The sequence below is a fragment of the Perissodus microlepis genome, chromosome 7 (assembly GCF_051167445.1).
Source record: "Perissodus microlepis isolate ML-2025 ecotype Zambia chromosome 7, ASM5116744v1, whole genome shotgun sequence".
NCBI lineage: Eukaryota > Metazoa > Chordata > Actinopteri > Cichliformes > Cichlidae > Perissodus > Perissodus microlepis.
The window spans coordinates 61,263,947-61,280,694 of NC_140467.1; the positions used below are offsets into that span (position 1 = coordinate 61,263,947).

The window sequence follows — 16,748 nt, forward strand, 5'->3', positions numbered from 1 at the left end:
AGCTGCACTAAATTTATAGCATGCAAACACAGTAATCATTGCCCCTGTTCAACATCAGAATGTTACCATGATGTTTTGCTTATGGCCAACTACAGGGGCAATAGCATGCCAGTAGACTCTGTAGTGTGTTATTTGTATTAATTCCATTCCAAAACCTTGCATCATTACCTGGTACCCATAAAAGGGGTTGTACTGAATTTATTTCTAGAACTGTGTCCAGGGAAAGAGAGGAAACCAAGGAAATAAACTTTATGCTTCTTTGTGCATTTAAATGGAGGATTCCAGCATCTGAAGCGCATGTGCCTCTTGTTCCTCACCCTGACAACGGCTCAAACATTTTTGACAAGGAAAATGTGCCTAAATATTTCTGTTCCAGCCTGGGGCTCTTGAATCAATAAACCTATGACACTCACTGTCCCTGGCGGAGAATATTAAACAGGCTAGAGCTGCCAGATCTCTTTCGAACTAGAAACAGAGCCGCCATGTCCTGATTCAAGTGATTCAAATGTCCTCAGCTCTATTCTGGCATCTTTTCATTCAGAAAAGGTTCAGTCAAAGACACCTGGACCTGCAGGTGTTTCTTTAGTTCAAAACAAATGATCATTTTAAATATGAAGAAATCTACAGACAGACCGGCAGCTTCAAAAGCACTTCTGAATAATTGAGATTCTGCACAGTGTTTTGTAAGGTAAGTGCTTTCTCTCTTCTTTGTTTCATTCATTTTAATTAGTTTCTTAGTTAGTGATGACAGAATAAATGCCAACTGAAAATAAAGCAAAGAGATAAGAGAAGATATATTTCTGCATTGCAGTAAAAAAGTGGAACAAATCATCCTGCAGTCAGACACAAATAGTCTCGATTAGAACTCCAGCAACATCCCCAGAGACAGTAATCACCATGTTATGGCTGGATCTCTGGGTGTCCAAACCCCCCCATGCAGAGCACAAACAGACCACTTATGCCCGAAGTCTGGGAATCCTGCAGGTTTGTTTGCACACAGGCTTTAACGGAGAGGGCGAGTGAGAAAGCTCCTGCCAGTAAAATGTAACCCAAAAAAGTAACTTCAAGCAAAAGTTTGTCATTACAGACCTCAAACTATTCTATAAATGTGGATCAATGGAAAATTAAAAGAACTCAGGGACGCAGCAAAAGAGGAAAACAGAATCTTGTGCGATCGCTCCATGAGAATCCAAACAAATCCGGAACCCAGCAAGACCATCTATCCCCAAACAAACAAACACAAACTGTGTATCCGATTGCATCCAAACCTTTATTTTACATTAAAGAGGCAGAAAACAAAAAAGCAAAGGCGGAGAGGTGAGTGGCCTGAGAACAGAGAAGCTGGGAAAGCTTTTGCCATGTGAAAATGTCAGGGTGGACTTTTAACAAAGTTCAAATTACTTGAGTGATTCATGTCTCAAAATTACAAGATTTATCCTGAGAAATTAAAAGGTTATTCTCTGTGTCTACCTTAAATGGAACTTTTCTAACATTTTCCATGGAATTTAACATGAAATTTAACACATGTGATGCTTTTACTGCATACATGTGTGACCGTGAACTTATTTTACTGCTAACAGTAAAATAAAAATGAAGCCCATGGCTCCACGTGTAAAAGTTCACCATCCACTGGCATGTAGCACCAAATCACAACAACAGTTACTTCAAGGTGCTTTATACTGTAAGGTTAAGACCCTACAATAATACATGGCAATAATATAAATAATACACGTCATCCGGGGAAGATTTCTTATCTAGTGTTGAATGCTTTTTTATATTTTAATGTTGAGTGTATTTTAGTGTTGCATTGTATTTATTGGATCTTCTCCTGGAGAGACTCCGCCCCCTGCTTTCCCTAATTAGACACACCTGGAGGGCACAGGGGACAGCAATCAATCAGGCCTCCCTTGTTGGCAGCGGCCAATAAGAGGGCCTGGCCATGGAGTAGGTGGTGGCAGGCGCAGCCACAGGAGGTGGCTGTGGGAAAGGACGCAGCCGAAGGTAGCGCGAACCACAGAGCGGTAACTGGCGGCAGGGCACGGCTGCAGTCGCAGGAGAAGGGGAGAGGGCCTTTGGTCCATCGATGGCAGACTTCGTCCAGGTGGCAGCAAGACGCCAGCTAAAACCCTTCAGGCCCGGAGCAGCGGCGGGCGGAGTTTAGAGCTCTGCCCTCGCGGGTTAAGTCCCGTTGTGAAAATGTATAAAGACACCCATGGTACATTAGGATGGCTGACTGTCGCTGCTTCACTGTGTTTAGCAGAAGCGGAGCTTGCGAACTGCGGAATCGACCTTTATTGTGCTTAGTTTTATTTTAATTATTCTTTCCCCTGATCAGGATACATTTTTATGCTGTAAATAAAATATATATTTTATTATTTTAACCAGATTTTATATGTCTTTCTGTTCCGGTGATCATTCTCTGATGGTCTTCCCGTTTTAGAAGGGGTTCTCTTCTAACTTACACCCTTGACACACATACTCTGATAACTCAACTTTTAGACCAACAGAAAATTGCTCAGTATGTAAACTTCAAGTCTGTAATAATCTAAAAACAGACAACTCTCTGCTACTTTCAGGTATAGTTCTCGTCAAAAGACGGCATTGATATATTGAACATCCAAGGGAACTAAAACCTAGGTGATGCTACAAATGGCTCCTAACAAATTTAAATTCACAATAATGGGTGCAGTTTATAAGCTGAAAAAACAGATGTTGTGTATGTGTGAGGGACGATAGCAGGAACGTTTTTGGTTCCTGGGTTTTTAGGCTATCATTCGATGTTTACTGAAGTGAGAGAGATAAAAACCTGTCATCTGTTCTCAGAGATACGACCCCTGGAAACAGGAAGCCCTGCTGTGTTTACATTCCCTCCATCCCTTTAATGAGGACAACCTGCAGAGGGAGGGAGAGTTCAGGGCCCCCATCACTCAGCAGCTTACGCCACTCCCACTCCCCCCAAACATTCTTCGCTCCATCTCCCTGCACCATAAACACTCAGGAAACCCACCCATGTGTGGGGGATTCGAAGGTCAGAGGTCGCAGCACTCAGGCTGTTTTGAGGCAGGTATGCCTCCTGGGTGACATCACTGCTGCGGGCTGAGCCAGGCCCCACCAAGCTGGCAGGAGGAGGGCAGTGTTTGTCTCCCACGCAGAGCTGATTAAAAACAGATCAACTGCCTGCCTCGACCCGATGCAATGATTTGAGCTCACACTGATGACATATTCTGTGTTTGTGTTCCTGTTGAGATCTATCGTGAAATAATATTTGTATCTAGTAAACAGTGTAAGCTTGTCAGATACACCAATCCTGCTCAGGTGGAGGAGAAAAGCTAAAATATTTCAGAGGTTTGCTCACGTGGCATCGACAATGTTTTCCCCTCACGCCGATCGGTTGTTCCTTTAAGCTATGTTACGTGCTTACACAGGTATTTTTAAGATTAAACCTTTTCTTTGAGTTGTGACCTTCTGATCACACACATCTAGTGTTATGCCACTGAAAAGGGACATTATGGAGAAGTCTCTGCAGAGCTTGCATTTCTGATTGGTCTGGGTGATGTCACTGCCTGTAGTCCTGGCATGCTTTTGATTGAGTTTCAGTTTTGTTTCTATGCATTCAAAGACTTTTTTTTTGTTTGTTTTAAACTTAAACGTTTTAAGCTTATCTTTATATAACCATCCATCCATCCATCTTCATCTGCTTTATCCGAGGCCGGGTCGCGGGGGCAGCAGCCTAAGCAGAGAGGCCCAGACCTCCCTCTCCCCAGCCACCTCCTCCAGCTTATCCGGGGGAACACCAAGGCGTTCCCAGGCCAGCCGAGAGATATAATCTCTCCAGCGTGTTCTGGGTCTGCCCCGGGGCCTCCTCCCGGTGGGACATGCCCGGAACACCTCACCTAGGAGGCGCCCAGGAGGCATCCTTGTCAGATGCCCGAACCACCTCAGCTGGCTCCTTTCGATGTGGAGGAGCAGCGGCTCTACTCCGAGCCCCTCCCGGATGGCCGAACTTCTCACCCTATCTCTAAGGGAGAGGCCAGCCACCCTTCAGAGGAAGCTCATTTCTGCCGCTTGTATCCGCGATCTCGTTCTTTCGGTCACTACCCACAGCTCGTGGCCATAGGTGAGGGTAGGGACGTAGATCGACCGGTAAATTGAGAGCTTCGCTTTTACACTCAGCTCCCTCTTCACCACGACGGACCGGTGCAGCGTCTGCATTACTGCAGCTGCAGCCCCAATCCGTCTGTCGATCTCCGGCTCCCTTCTCCCATCACTCGCGAACAAGACCCCGAGATACTTGAACTCCTCCACTTGGGGCAGGAACTCATCCCCGACCCGGAGTGGGCACTCCACCCTTTTCCGGCCTCAGATTTGGAGGTGCTGATCCTCATTCCCACTGCTTCACACTCGGCTGTGAACCGTTCCAGTGCGAGCTGGAGGCCCCCTCCCAATGAAGCCAACAGAACCACATCATCCGGAAAAAGCAGAGATGAGATTCTGAGGCCACCAAAGCGAAAGCCCTCCGCCACTTGGCTGCGCCTAGAAATCCTGTCCATAAAAATTATGAACAGAACCGGTGACAAAGGGCAGCCCTGGCGGAGCCCATCACCCACCGGGAACGAGTCCGACTTATTGCCGGCAATGCGAACCAAGCTCTTGCAACGGTTGTATAGGGATCGAATGGCCCGTAGCAATAGGCCAGACACCCCATACTCCCGCAACACCTCCCACAGGACACCCCGAGGGACACGGTCAAATGCCTTCTCCAAGTCCACAAAACACATGTAGACTGGTTGGGCAAACTCCCATGCACCCTCAAGTATCCTCGAGAGGATAAAGAGCTGGTCCAGTGTTCTGCGACCAGGACGAAAACCGCATTGTTCCTCCTGTATCCGAGGTTCGACTAGCGGACGAACTCTCCTTTCCAGCACCCTGGCATAGACTTTCCCAGGGAGGCTGACAAACATGGAAAACACTATAAAGACTATTCCTTGTTATGCGATAGCTCATGCTCAGAAGCTTTTCTTAAGCTTCTGAGTTGGACAGAAGTTTAAGAAAATGGATGGAGGGAGGCCTGGTTGCTTCATTCTTGGCAATGTAACATCAGTTTCCAAATTGTGCATGGCAGATTTTTGAATAAACTGTCCCAGAAGTTTCATGTTTTTAGATTCTTCTGTTTAAGAGAGAATTTTAAGAGGGCACAAAAGTAAAATGTTTGCATAAACAAGCGCTCCACCCCTGTGCTGACTGAAGGTGCACACACAGACTGTACAAAAGATGTTGCTATCAGATTTTAAAAGGGAAGAACTTTGATTTATCTTTAATGATCAGAGGGGGAGACTCTTCTGGTTGTGCTGAAGTTCATGAAAAAACTGTCGTCAATAGATACTTCAATTTAAGTTAGTTATTTGATAATAAATTTGTTATGAAATTTATGATCACAGTCAAAAAGAGATTATCACGAGTAAGCTCATTGGCCAATGACCAGTGAGTCAGCCAATCAGTGTGGAGTGCGTTCATTTTCTCAGTCGCACACTTTCCTCGTCACATCCATCCCATTTTTAATATGACCAAGATGCTCAAGTTAAAAATGACTCCACAAAACAACGGCTGATGTCATGTTCTGCATCCATCTTTAATATACAGTCTGTGAGTGTTACCTATCTACAAAACAAAAGATTGATTCAGATTGTTGCCAACTAATGTTAAGTTGATCTAAGCTAATCAGTTAATGTTTTCCATGAATAAATTGACTCACTTTAAGTCACTTGAATGTTAATAAATTCCTAAAACATATGTGGGAATCTCTGAAATGATTATAGATCAAATAACAGGAGAACACATTTGTATCTGGAGGAAGACACTGGTGTAAAAACTCAAGAAATGTCTAAACAGTCTGGATGAAACTGACCTGTTTGATAACAAAAGACACAAAAATGCCAAGTGAATCACTGCACCTTCAATTTTGAGCTGTGCAGTCTTTCTGGTATTACATCATTGCTTCTGTCAGCTCCCCAGACTGAGAACATCTGCTAAGTGGACTGAATCAGAGTGACACACTGCCTCCTCCAGCTGTTATCTGTGCATAAACAAAGCCTGAATACCGTTCTCACTGTGACTCAGAGGTTTACTCTGAGCCCCCTGATTACGACACCTCTAGAGTCGCCGAGACACCACGAACGCTCGTAAGTGAATAACTCAGTAATGTCAGGACAGTCTATGACAAATACATGCATCAGTTCTCTGTGGAGAAACTTTGAGTCAATGGAAAGTCTCCAAATAGAGAGATGAGTTCAGACATTTGTCAAGCATATGATGCATTTCCTTACACGACTTCAACAAACACAACTGGGACTTTTAGAACACAGAAACACCTACTCAAACTCCAGCGTTCACAGATGGAGTTCAAAAACTAGAGACCTGAGGAAAGTCATCAATACATGCAAGGATTGTAAACCCAATCCAGATCACAGTGGACCCAAACAGATGCAACATGCATAATCTCCACTGGGAATTCATTAGTTGGGCAATACTGTTATCCCAGAGTGACACAGTCTCAAAGTTAAGAGTCACACATGCTTACAGGTTACGCTGAAAAGATCAAGATTAAAACAAATCCACCTAAATGTGAATATAAAACATGGCATGAAAGAGCTGGATCTCAAATTTGCTTGAGAGGATACCTCTATGGACTGAGCTAACACTCAATAATATGGGTCATGACTGACTTTATCTTGAGTCACTGCAGAGACTGTTTTGGATGATGTAAAGTTTTGTCTTTACTTTGGTTTCCCTCGCAGCTTCCGTGGTGCACCAACTGCTCTGAAGGATGTTACCTCCTATTTAATTCAAACTGTCTGTTTTAAAACTCATCTGTACAGATGTGGCAAAACTGAAAGCCAAGTCAGCCAATAATTTATGTCTATGAGGGATAAAACAGATAAAACATCCTCCCTCTACCGCGTAAGTACCTCAGCATGTGAGCGTGCATTATCATCTCTGTTAAAAACCACAGTCACACTGGAACCTCACACAGGATGAAAAACAAAATCCTTCCCAATAGACATGACGTGCTGCCACCCATACGAGCCCAGAAAACAAAAGACTGACTCAGGTGACCTTTCAACTCTGACATTGGTCACTGACACCACTTCCCTTCTTGGTGAAACAGAGAAGCCCTGGGCGTGGGGCTCGCCTCAAACCTCCACACTTTACAGTCTTACATTTCCTTTTAAGTGTGTTTTTAATAGAAAATAATAGAGTACAAAGTAGATTTTAATATGATTCCTTTGTTCTTTTTAGGTACACTGAAAAGAGGTAAGGCGATTCAAAATCCCTAAATCCCCCCAAAACCCTGCATGACCCAAAACACTCCCAGTAATCCCACTGTTCCCATTATGTTTACAGCACAAACACACACACTCTTTATCTTGATGTGCTGATATGAAACAGTGAGGTTTCCCCTTCAGTCATGCTCCAGAGCTTTAGGGGAAAACCTCACGTCCTGTTTATTGACTGAAGCAGAAAAAGATTGAAGAACTGAGGAGTGTGTGAAATGTGAGTGTGTGTTTGTGTGGTGTTTAAATATTAACCCGATTCTTTCTCTGTGAAACAAACAGGAACCCGCAACACGAACGGAAAAACGGATCGACCACATACCTCATCAGGTTTTGTAAACCCTGTTTGCTGGAGTTTCTCCTCACCAGAGCGTTGGACATGCTTTCGCTTCTTTTTCTTCTTCTGCTGCTTGGAAATCTTTTCTCCCTGTGGTAGAAATAAAACAGACCACACCGGCCGCTGAGATTAGCTTTCTCCTCTTGTTCCAAATCGACAGTGAAGGCAGCTGTCTGTCCTGCAGCCGTATCAAAGCCCAGAGCTCAGAATGAGTGAGAGAGAGAGAGCGTGTGTGATACACTGTTAAAGACTCTTCTCACACACACACTGTCTTATTGTTGTAAATCTCACCACAGTGCTCTCCCCTGCAGTGCTGGTTGGGAATGTCAGCAAGGCTCAGAGGGACTCCCTCCTCTATCTCTCTCTCTTTCTCAGAGGCTGGGTTTTTAGTCATTACACTCCCCCCCCCCCCCCCTCCCACACACACACACACACCTCACCCCCCCTTCCTCTGTCCTACATGTGGTTTTCATTGAAGAGCTCAGAGCAGCAGGGCCCAACATCTCTCTTTTTCGTCTCTTTCTTCGCTGCCTTTCCCTGTTATTCTGGGTCATGTGGTCTCCCCCGAGGGGGTATGAAAGATGATACCCTCAACACCCCACCATCAGCCCCCCCAAAATATTCACTACTGAAACATCCTCAACTCCCCCCCAACATTTCAATCCCCCTCCAAATGCCATAACAGCACTTTAGCACAGAAGAAAACATGGAATATAATAAAAAGTGTACACAAAAGTACTGATATTGGAGACAAATACAGCTTATCCTATGGATGCAAGGAGTTTTGTTTGGTTTACATACTATACTTGAATGTTCTAGTGACTTTTGTCCACCAGCACTAAAGCAGGAAACTCTATTCTGCAGAAAGGTGATGAGGCTGGATGGCGTGCACAAAATGTGATATTCTCTGGTATTACAAAGAGGTAACTTGCAGTGTTGCAGTTTCATGAGCTGCCACTTGAGGCCAACTCCAAAAAAAGAGTCAATCTCAATAAACTCTAGTTTTAAAATGTCCAACTTCACTGCAGAAATAAACTTCTTTACAATGTAGGGAAAAAAGAAAAAGTGTTTTGGCTTCAGACGATTCATCTTGGAACTGATGTGGATTCCCGCCCTGGAGTGGATCAGTTCTTCACAGTCACAGGACCTGTGGAGGGGTCATGGTAGAGTCTGCTGAGGAATGGGGAACATCCACCTTTTAAATACCACGGGTGGTTTATTGTCTGTTAATTTAAGTCTACACTGAAAGCTGTCAATCTGTTAACCATGACTGTTATGATCCTCTAAGTTGCAGCTCCCTGGTCTCACAGGTACAGAGTATTAGGGCCACTTTAAGAAAAAGAAAATTATTTGTTTGTCATTTCAAGAATAAAGTTGAAATTTTGAGATTAAAGTCAAAAATTTATTTTGAGAAAAAAGTTGAAATGTGTAACTGCCACGACTGCTGTGCCCTCTACAAAATACCTGGTGTGTGTGTGTGTGTGAGAGTGAGTGAGACTTCAGTACTCTTAGGGTCCCTGGATGGCCTGGTTCTCCTGGAGACATCTCTTCTGCCTCTGGCTCCTGGGGGGGCGTTATTGTGGCTTTCCACATTTTGAGATCAAGACACACACTCTCTCTCTCTCATTAACACACACACACACACACACACACACACACACACACGACAAGAACTTAACTTATGTGCCTGTGCATTTTCTAATTTTTGTATTCTAGGTGCTGTATGTTTGTTTTTCTTACACGTGCGGCAGTTGCCAAAATATTGTGCATTTCTGTTCGTACTCTATGCTTTTAATATCATCATCTCCTATCCCCCCCCACCCCCCACCCCTCCCTGCCTGGCCTTTCTTAGACATTTTCATACTGTATACCACAAATAATGTAATACCTAAAATAACAAATAGAATTTAATACATAAAGAGCCTATAGAGAATTTATGATCTTGCAAAAAGCAAAATGTGTTTGGCACAGCAGTGAATTCAGATCATAATTCTGATTGTAAAAGCAGCCACACAGGATTAAAAAGAAAAAAAACTTGTGCCACAACGTTTGTGTGTAAACTACATGTGCCTACTCTCTTTCATTTCAACATGTATCCATGATCCTTAAAGGAGAATCACTACGAGCGATGAGATGAATGTGGATGGCAAGAAAGAATGTGGGTGCATGAGACCCTCAGTTGCAGACAGCTATACAGCTGATTGTTCCAAGTGTACTTTCAACTCAGCAATAAAAAAAAAAAAAAAAAAAAGCCTTTTTAATTAAAAAGCCCTTTACTCAGAAAAAGGTTTTCTCAAACTACTGTTCATTGCTGACAGGATACAGAGGTTTCATGAACTTTAACACATACTGTCAATACTTTATTTTAATTTTAAATCGTTGCAGATTTAAATCTACTGCGCTCATTTAAATATTGGTTTAATGCTACAGAAGAAACAGTGCCACAAGATTGTGTAATTAACAGTGCGAAAGACATGATTAGAGAAAATACAGAAAGAATCATTTTTCCCTTGAATGGAAAAAACTGTTCCAGTTCTGGAAATAATGATGGCATTGTAACCTTCGTCTGGACTGTGATGTCCACTTTGGCTGAACTAGTAGCCGTGTGCCCTTCAGACTCAGACAAACAAACTCTGCGTTTTGGTCTTTGCCCACTTCTTCAAAACCCTCACACATTTACAACACACCGCTGTTGCTACGGTTACCAGCTCAAGCAGATCTTACTCAGTGGCACGTCAAACAAAAGGGCATTCTGGGAAGGGAATTCATGGTGTGGCGGCCCCCTTCGTGCTCAAGCTCAAAACTGAGCAGAGAAGTGACTGAACTGAACAACCTTGACACTCGCACACTGTAAAACAAAACAACCCCCCCAGAAAAACAGATCAGTTTTTTGCCAACTTACTGAGACTTGAAACCCAAAGCCTTGAAAAAAATTTAAAGAAGAAAAAAGGCCAGTTTTTTTTTTTTCTTTGAGAAACTGTGTGTACATCCTCTGGTCTCCATAAGAAATGCATGAGAAGACAGTGCTTCATTAACCTTGATTAATGCTCTCAGTAAACTGGCTCCAAATACTAAATCCTCCAAGTGCTAAAACTGCACTTATAACTGCCACCTGAAGCTGCCTCAAAGAGTCTTTCTCTGTACACTGTGCCATTTTAAAATGCCCAGTACAAATTTTTTTGAGCCTCTATGGATAGTTTTCCACTTTATAACAGCTCTATGATTAATGTGCTTTAATTAGTTTTAATTCTTTTTTTCAAAAAGTCTAATTCAGTACAGGAAGCCCTGGTTTTTTAGGCTATGAGAAAAAAAAAAAGCAAGATTACATCTCAATTTTTTATTTTTATTTTCTTATTTTAACGATTCATCTATTTGGATTTTGTTTGTGCTTCAAGTTAAGGTGATGACTCAATTTTTTAAACCGACACTCGTGCCAACACAGGGAGTTGTGGGGTGCGTCTTTTACATCCAGTATAGTTTAAGGTCTCATTGGGTAGTTTCAAGGTTTACTGAAACCAACCTCATTGGTCCATTGTAGCCAATAAAGTTGTTACTGTAGGAGGGAAACAGGCTTCATTCATTACATTCAGTCTCTAGACGCTAAACAGATGAAGGTAAAATCTCAAAACTTCATAACAGACTTCAAACAATCTGTGGCATTAGAGTGGTTACCTTCATCTTTTATATATTATGTTTATTAGAACTCTGAGCGCATAATTTACATCCACAGAATGTATTAGTCCAACTGTTGCTGTGGAACTGATTCAACACAAGAGCTTACTGGAAGAAGTAGAGCCATTAATAAACTGTGGTGAAGTGTTCGAGTGTTTCTCAACATGACGCAGTGAATTTCCCCATCAGTTTCAGTCAGAATTCATGTTCTCTCTACAAGCATGTTAGTGTTGGACTCTGGAGTGATGTTCTGTGGTAAGAGCTGTAGATTAATTCTCCCTGCGGTGGAGCAGCATGTTGGTAGATTTCTAATCTTTCCCGTTTCATTGCTGGAGAAAGAGGAAAAAAAAAAAAAAAACTTGCATGAGGCCCGAAGTGTTTCGTTTCACAGCAGGATGCCAGGGCTGAACTTTTGTGGTTTCTGTAGAAGTAAATGAAGCTCATGTGGATGATTTACATGAGTGGGGACATCCAGCTGTGAGTCAGACATTTGTTCTCCACAGTAAAATAGACTTTCTCCAACAAACATTATGAGAATAGCATTCATGTGACAGTTGATTGTCACATTTATCACATCTCTTTGCTATTTCAATTATCCAACATTTTAAGAAGTGCTTTAAGACTGATATGCCGTGAAAATTCCACTATCAGAAGGAGGAGCATTAGGAAAACAGCTTAGCTTGAGCTGTAATAAGTACAATCACCAGCCGAAACTGTTAAACACTGTAGAAATTGTTGTTAATGCAGATATGTAAATCTGCTAATCACATGCCAGCAACTCAATGGCTTTATACAAGCGGACAGACAAAAATCAACAACTGAAGTTCAAGCAGAGCAAAAATTGTGGTTGAAACATGATTTAAGAGACTTAGGAATGGTTGTTGGTGCCAGAAAGGCTGGTCTGAGTATTTAAGAAACTGCTGATCTGATCACACAACCACTTCTGGGTGGGTCTCGATGGCAGAGGAGAATGGCTAGACTGCGTCAAGCCAATAGTAAGGGAACAGTAGCGCGAACACTCATAACAATGAAGAAGATGCAGAAGAACATCTCTGAACACACATGTTGCATGCTACAGCGGCAGAAGACCGGACCAGACCAGGTGCATGCTACAGCGGCAGAAGACCGGACCAGACCAGGTGCATGCTACAGCGGCAGAAGACCGGACCAGACCAGGTGCATGCTACAGCGGCAGAAGACCACACCAGACCAGGTGCATGCTACAGCAGCAGAAGACCACACCAGACCAGGTGCATGCTACAGCGGCAGAAAACCACACCAGGTCCAGGCTACAGCAGCAGAAGACCAGACAAGGTTCCACACATGTCAGGTAAGAACAGGAATCTAAGGCTAGAGTTAGAGGCTCACCAAAACTGGCTAATAGAAGACTGGAGAAAAACTCAGTGGGTTGATGACATTTCGATTTCTGCAGCAACATTCAGATGGTAGAGTCAGAATTTGGTGTAAACAACATGAAAGCATGGATGCACCCTGCCTTGTATCAACAGTTCAGACCACCGGGGGTGTGGTTTCAACCTAATAGAGCGCCTTTGGTATGTGATGGAATGGGAGATTAACATCATGGATGTGCATCAAATCGGCAGCAAAGTGCTATGCTATCATATCAAAATAGACCAAAATCTCTGAGGAACATTTCCAGCACCTTGCTGAATCTGTGCCACAAAGAATTAAGGCAGTTCTGAAGGAACAAGGGGTTCTGGACTAGTACTATCAAAAGGTGTGTCTAATGAACAGGCCATGGAGTGTAATTCAAGTCTGAGAACATCATCATCTTTGTCGTCTACACAGGGGGACCACAAAAGAAGCAAAGCAGCTCACATTTTTTCTTTTAAACATATTTTGGAAGCTTGTATTGCAGCTTTTTAAAGGTGGATCACCTCAGGAGAGGTTGTCCATTCCTACTGTATATCTCCTATTTGATTGTTTTTCAGACACAATAAGTCATGCAAAAATATAAATTTCAATAAAAATCTAAATCTATTTTATGATTAATATGGACTAGATTGCACATGCAAATTGGTGATATTACTTCTTGTGCATTTTTTAAAATCAGACTGATATTTACATTATTAAATTAAAATTTACCATCAGCATACCACGCTGAAAGTGTACAGCTGAAGATCTTATATATAATATTGTACAAAGCCGCTCACAGACACAGGAAGCTGTGTTTTATTGCCTCTACCTTCCTCGCTGGAGAACAAACACTTCCATCCATCAGCAGAGACACAGCCCTCTCTCTGTGTTGGTTCACTTTCAGCTCAAAGCAAACAAATCTGAGCTGTGCTGTTCTGTTCCGTATTTCTGAAGGTTATCTGGTTCTGCCAGGTAACGACCTGCCATTGGTCCATTTAGATTTACACTCTAGAGGTAAAATATCTTTCAGATGTCACACCTGGATTCAGTATCAGAAGCAGTTCTAACAGCTGGATTTGCAAAGGTAAACTCATGGCTTGTTGGCTTACTCTTTTAAGATTTTCATTATGAAAGTAATTTTACAGAAATATTTAAGGGAAAAGGACAGATGTAATTTTTGTTGTGTTGTTCCCAAAAGGAACTAGTTTGAACATTTGAACGTCCACATTTAATGGCAACAGTGTGTCTACCCATTCTGAATTTCCACAATAAAACCTGCAATTTCTCCTGAAAATCTCCTGTAATGTGTGTCCCTCTCACGTCTTAATATTTAATTGTAACAAATGTAAGTTTTTGTGTTTGTCTAATGTTACTCGGCTTTTCTAGACAGCATATTTGTCAAAGCGAACTAGCAGCAGGCAACCAAGATACAAGCAGAGCTGTATACCCTTATCGACCTCTCTTAATTGAACATGACTGACTGAAAGCAGGGTAAATGTTTAACATTTCAGAAGCAGATGAGCAAAATAGTCATTTCTAACATAAATAATATAATACAGCTCGCTCTGCCAAAACAATTAGTTATTTTTTCAAAAAGTACTACAAATCCTGCAGATTTTTTGGGCTGTGAGATAAAAAAAAAAAAATCTGCTTTTTTTCCGCAGAAGCAGGATTAAATCTCCAGGTCCTCGGAATAAAAGAACAGCTCGATCAACCAGATCTGCCAACTCTCTTCTTTCTGAGAGAACTGGAGAGATGTGTTGATCCAATAGTTGCAGGGGTTGTGCCAGATCAGGGAGTGTTAACCTGCGACCCAGAATGTGTTCCTACCACTCTGCTATCCGGTGCCAGAGCTGCTCTCATCACCTCCCACTCAGGGCTAGGCAGCGAATCTGAGATCTCCTCACCTGACACCAAAAAAACCTATCAACCCCAGGCTCTCCTTGACAGATGAGTTTAACACGGGAATTCAATCATAAGTAATTTGAGAACAGCAATCGGGAAGCACTGGATTTCATATAAGTGAGATGTCATATTTTTCAGGTTGTAAATTCAACATGTGAGGCCTTTTGAACTTCAGTGGGTTCAATTTTTCTTTTATTTTCCAGTTGGAGTCGAAAATTTTACAAACAAAACAATCAACACCCACTAAAAAAAAATGTGCTGGGAGGTTTGAGTGCATAGATTTCTGGATGTTGTAGCCATCCACCCACAAACGTGGACAAGTCGCCAGTCTATCACAAGACTAACAGAGAGACAGAATCATTCACACCTACAGCAAATTTAGATCAACGATGAATCTAACAAGCATGTCTTGTTGGACTGGGAGCAGCAATGAGTTCCCTGAGAGAACCCGGAGTTGATTGTTCCAGAATTAGTCTACTGATGTGACTAGACCAGCGGTCCCCAACCTTTTTTGCGCCACGGACCGGTTTATGCCCGACAATATTTTCACGGACCGGCCTTTAAGGTGTGGCGGATAAATACAACAAAATAAAACTAGTACCGGTACCGAAAAAAAGAAGATTTATTCATAACACACGTGAAAAGACCCAGGAAAACCGAGTTAACGATAAAAACGATAACAAAATAACACTGAAAACCGATAAAAACCCTGAAAACCATACATTTCACACCTGAGCCTCAACTCTCGCGGCCCGGTACCAAACGACTCACGGACCGGTACCGGTCCGAGGCCCGGGGGTTGGGGACCGCTGGACTAGACTACTGGACTCTCGTGAATAGCTACATTTCCTATGCACAAAATTTACATCGCACTGACCCACATGAATCCTTGCACAAGCTGCAGAAATAACTTGTAAATCCTCACAGCCACAGCAACTCATTGTACAGCTGTGAATATCTGTGGAGGCATTGGGTTTCAGATTCTTCAGATGATTAAACGGTGGAAACAAACTGACAAGGGGAAAGATGATCCGAAAAAAAGAAAAGAAAGATCTAAGGCTGAAGATGACGGAGTGAACATCTGCTTCTGGATGATACCGCCTCAGATCTCTGAAGGGTTTGTGTGAAGGTAGCACACATAAACTTGATATTAGGCCCATTTTTAAGCCCTTGAGGTGTTTTTACTCAAGAACATGATCACTTTGTTTTCTGCCTGTGGTGGTAAATAAAGACAAGTTTCCATGCCAGCAGAGATCTGCTGACACCCAGCTCATAATGAAACCTTTTTAGTCAAGATAAACTGCAGAGACTGTAGTTTTTCTTTCAGCCGGGTGGCAAAGCGCCAAGGGGCATAGAAGAGATAGATCCTGAACTCTCAGCTTCGGACACTGTGGGGTTCCCTTGGTTGACATTCCTTTTCAGTTTTGCATGGTGGTCAGGGACATTGGCATGAGATTAGAACATTAGGGTAGTGAACCCAAACTTTAAAGAGAGGAACACAGAGTGTTTAACAAACAGTTAAAAAACACAGAGTCCATCGTAGTCATGAAAAAGCAGACCAGCTTTTTATCCTTGTTGGAATTGTGATGGGAATTTTATTCAGTCTCTGTGTTTTGCAGACTGGGAGAATGAATATAACAATGTTTCTTAATATTTTTTCGGAGATGTCGCCGGAGCATGTGGCGCAGGACCACTGCGACATAACATCACTCTCTAATAGTCAACGCAAGCATGGTACATCTATACTCATCACCACGTTTTATCCAATATACAGTGCCCGGGTCATTACTCATAGAAAGTAATGCAATACTTTTTTTTTTGTAAAGGTACAGTAAGTATTTATTTTTTTTAGATTAAGCAGAAAAAAAGAATATTGTACTATACATTGCTTAGTGTGTAATTATGTCTTCCAACAAACTGATACACACTCACACACTTAGAAATTATATATTAAAACAAACAGAGGGCACTGAGGAGTGCTACCAACTACTCACCTGAGCTCCTATACAAGATGGTGCAGTCTACACTCTGGGCCCAGTAGCTTTACCCGCATACTGTAAGTGTGGGAGGCCTCAGCGACGAGGGCTAACTTCCTGACAGATAGAGATAAAACTAAATCCAAACAA

The 16,748-nt window shown here is 42.5% G+C and overlaps 1 protein-coding gene across 2 annotated transcripts in view; it reads right to left on the reverse strand.

Annotated features, from left to right (window-relative positions):
• lsp1a (lymphocyte specific protein 1 a) overlaps positions 1 to 16,748 on the reverse strand; it is a 49,176-nt gene extending 32,428 nt beyond the window's left edge. Inside the window, exons 1-2 of one of the 2 annotated variants that reach the window (XM_084936414.1) lie at positions 16,617 to 16,748; positions 7,654 to 7,758 (exon numbers count right to left, since the gene is read on the reverse strand). In XM_084936414.1, coding sequence (XP_084792540.1) covers positions 7,654 to 7,712 — 59 coding nt within the window. In that variant the 5' untranslated portion in view covers positions 7,713 to 7,758; positions 16,617 to 16,748. Of the gene's footprint in view, positions 1 to 7,653; positions 7,759 to 7,959; positions 8,027 to 16,616 lie in introns of those variants that run through there. The other variant, XM_084936416.1, reaches the window with a different exon arrangement.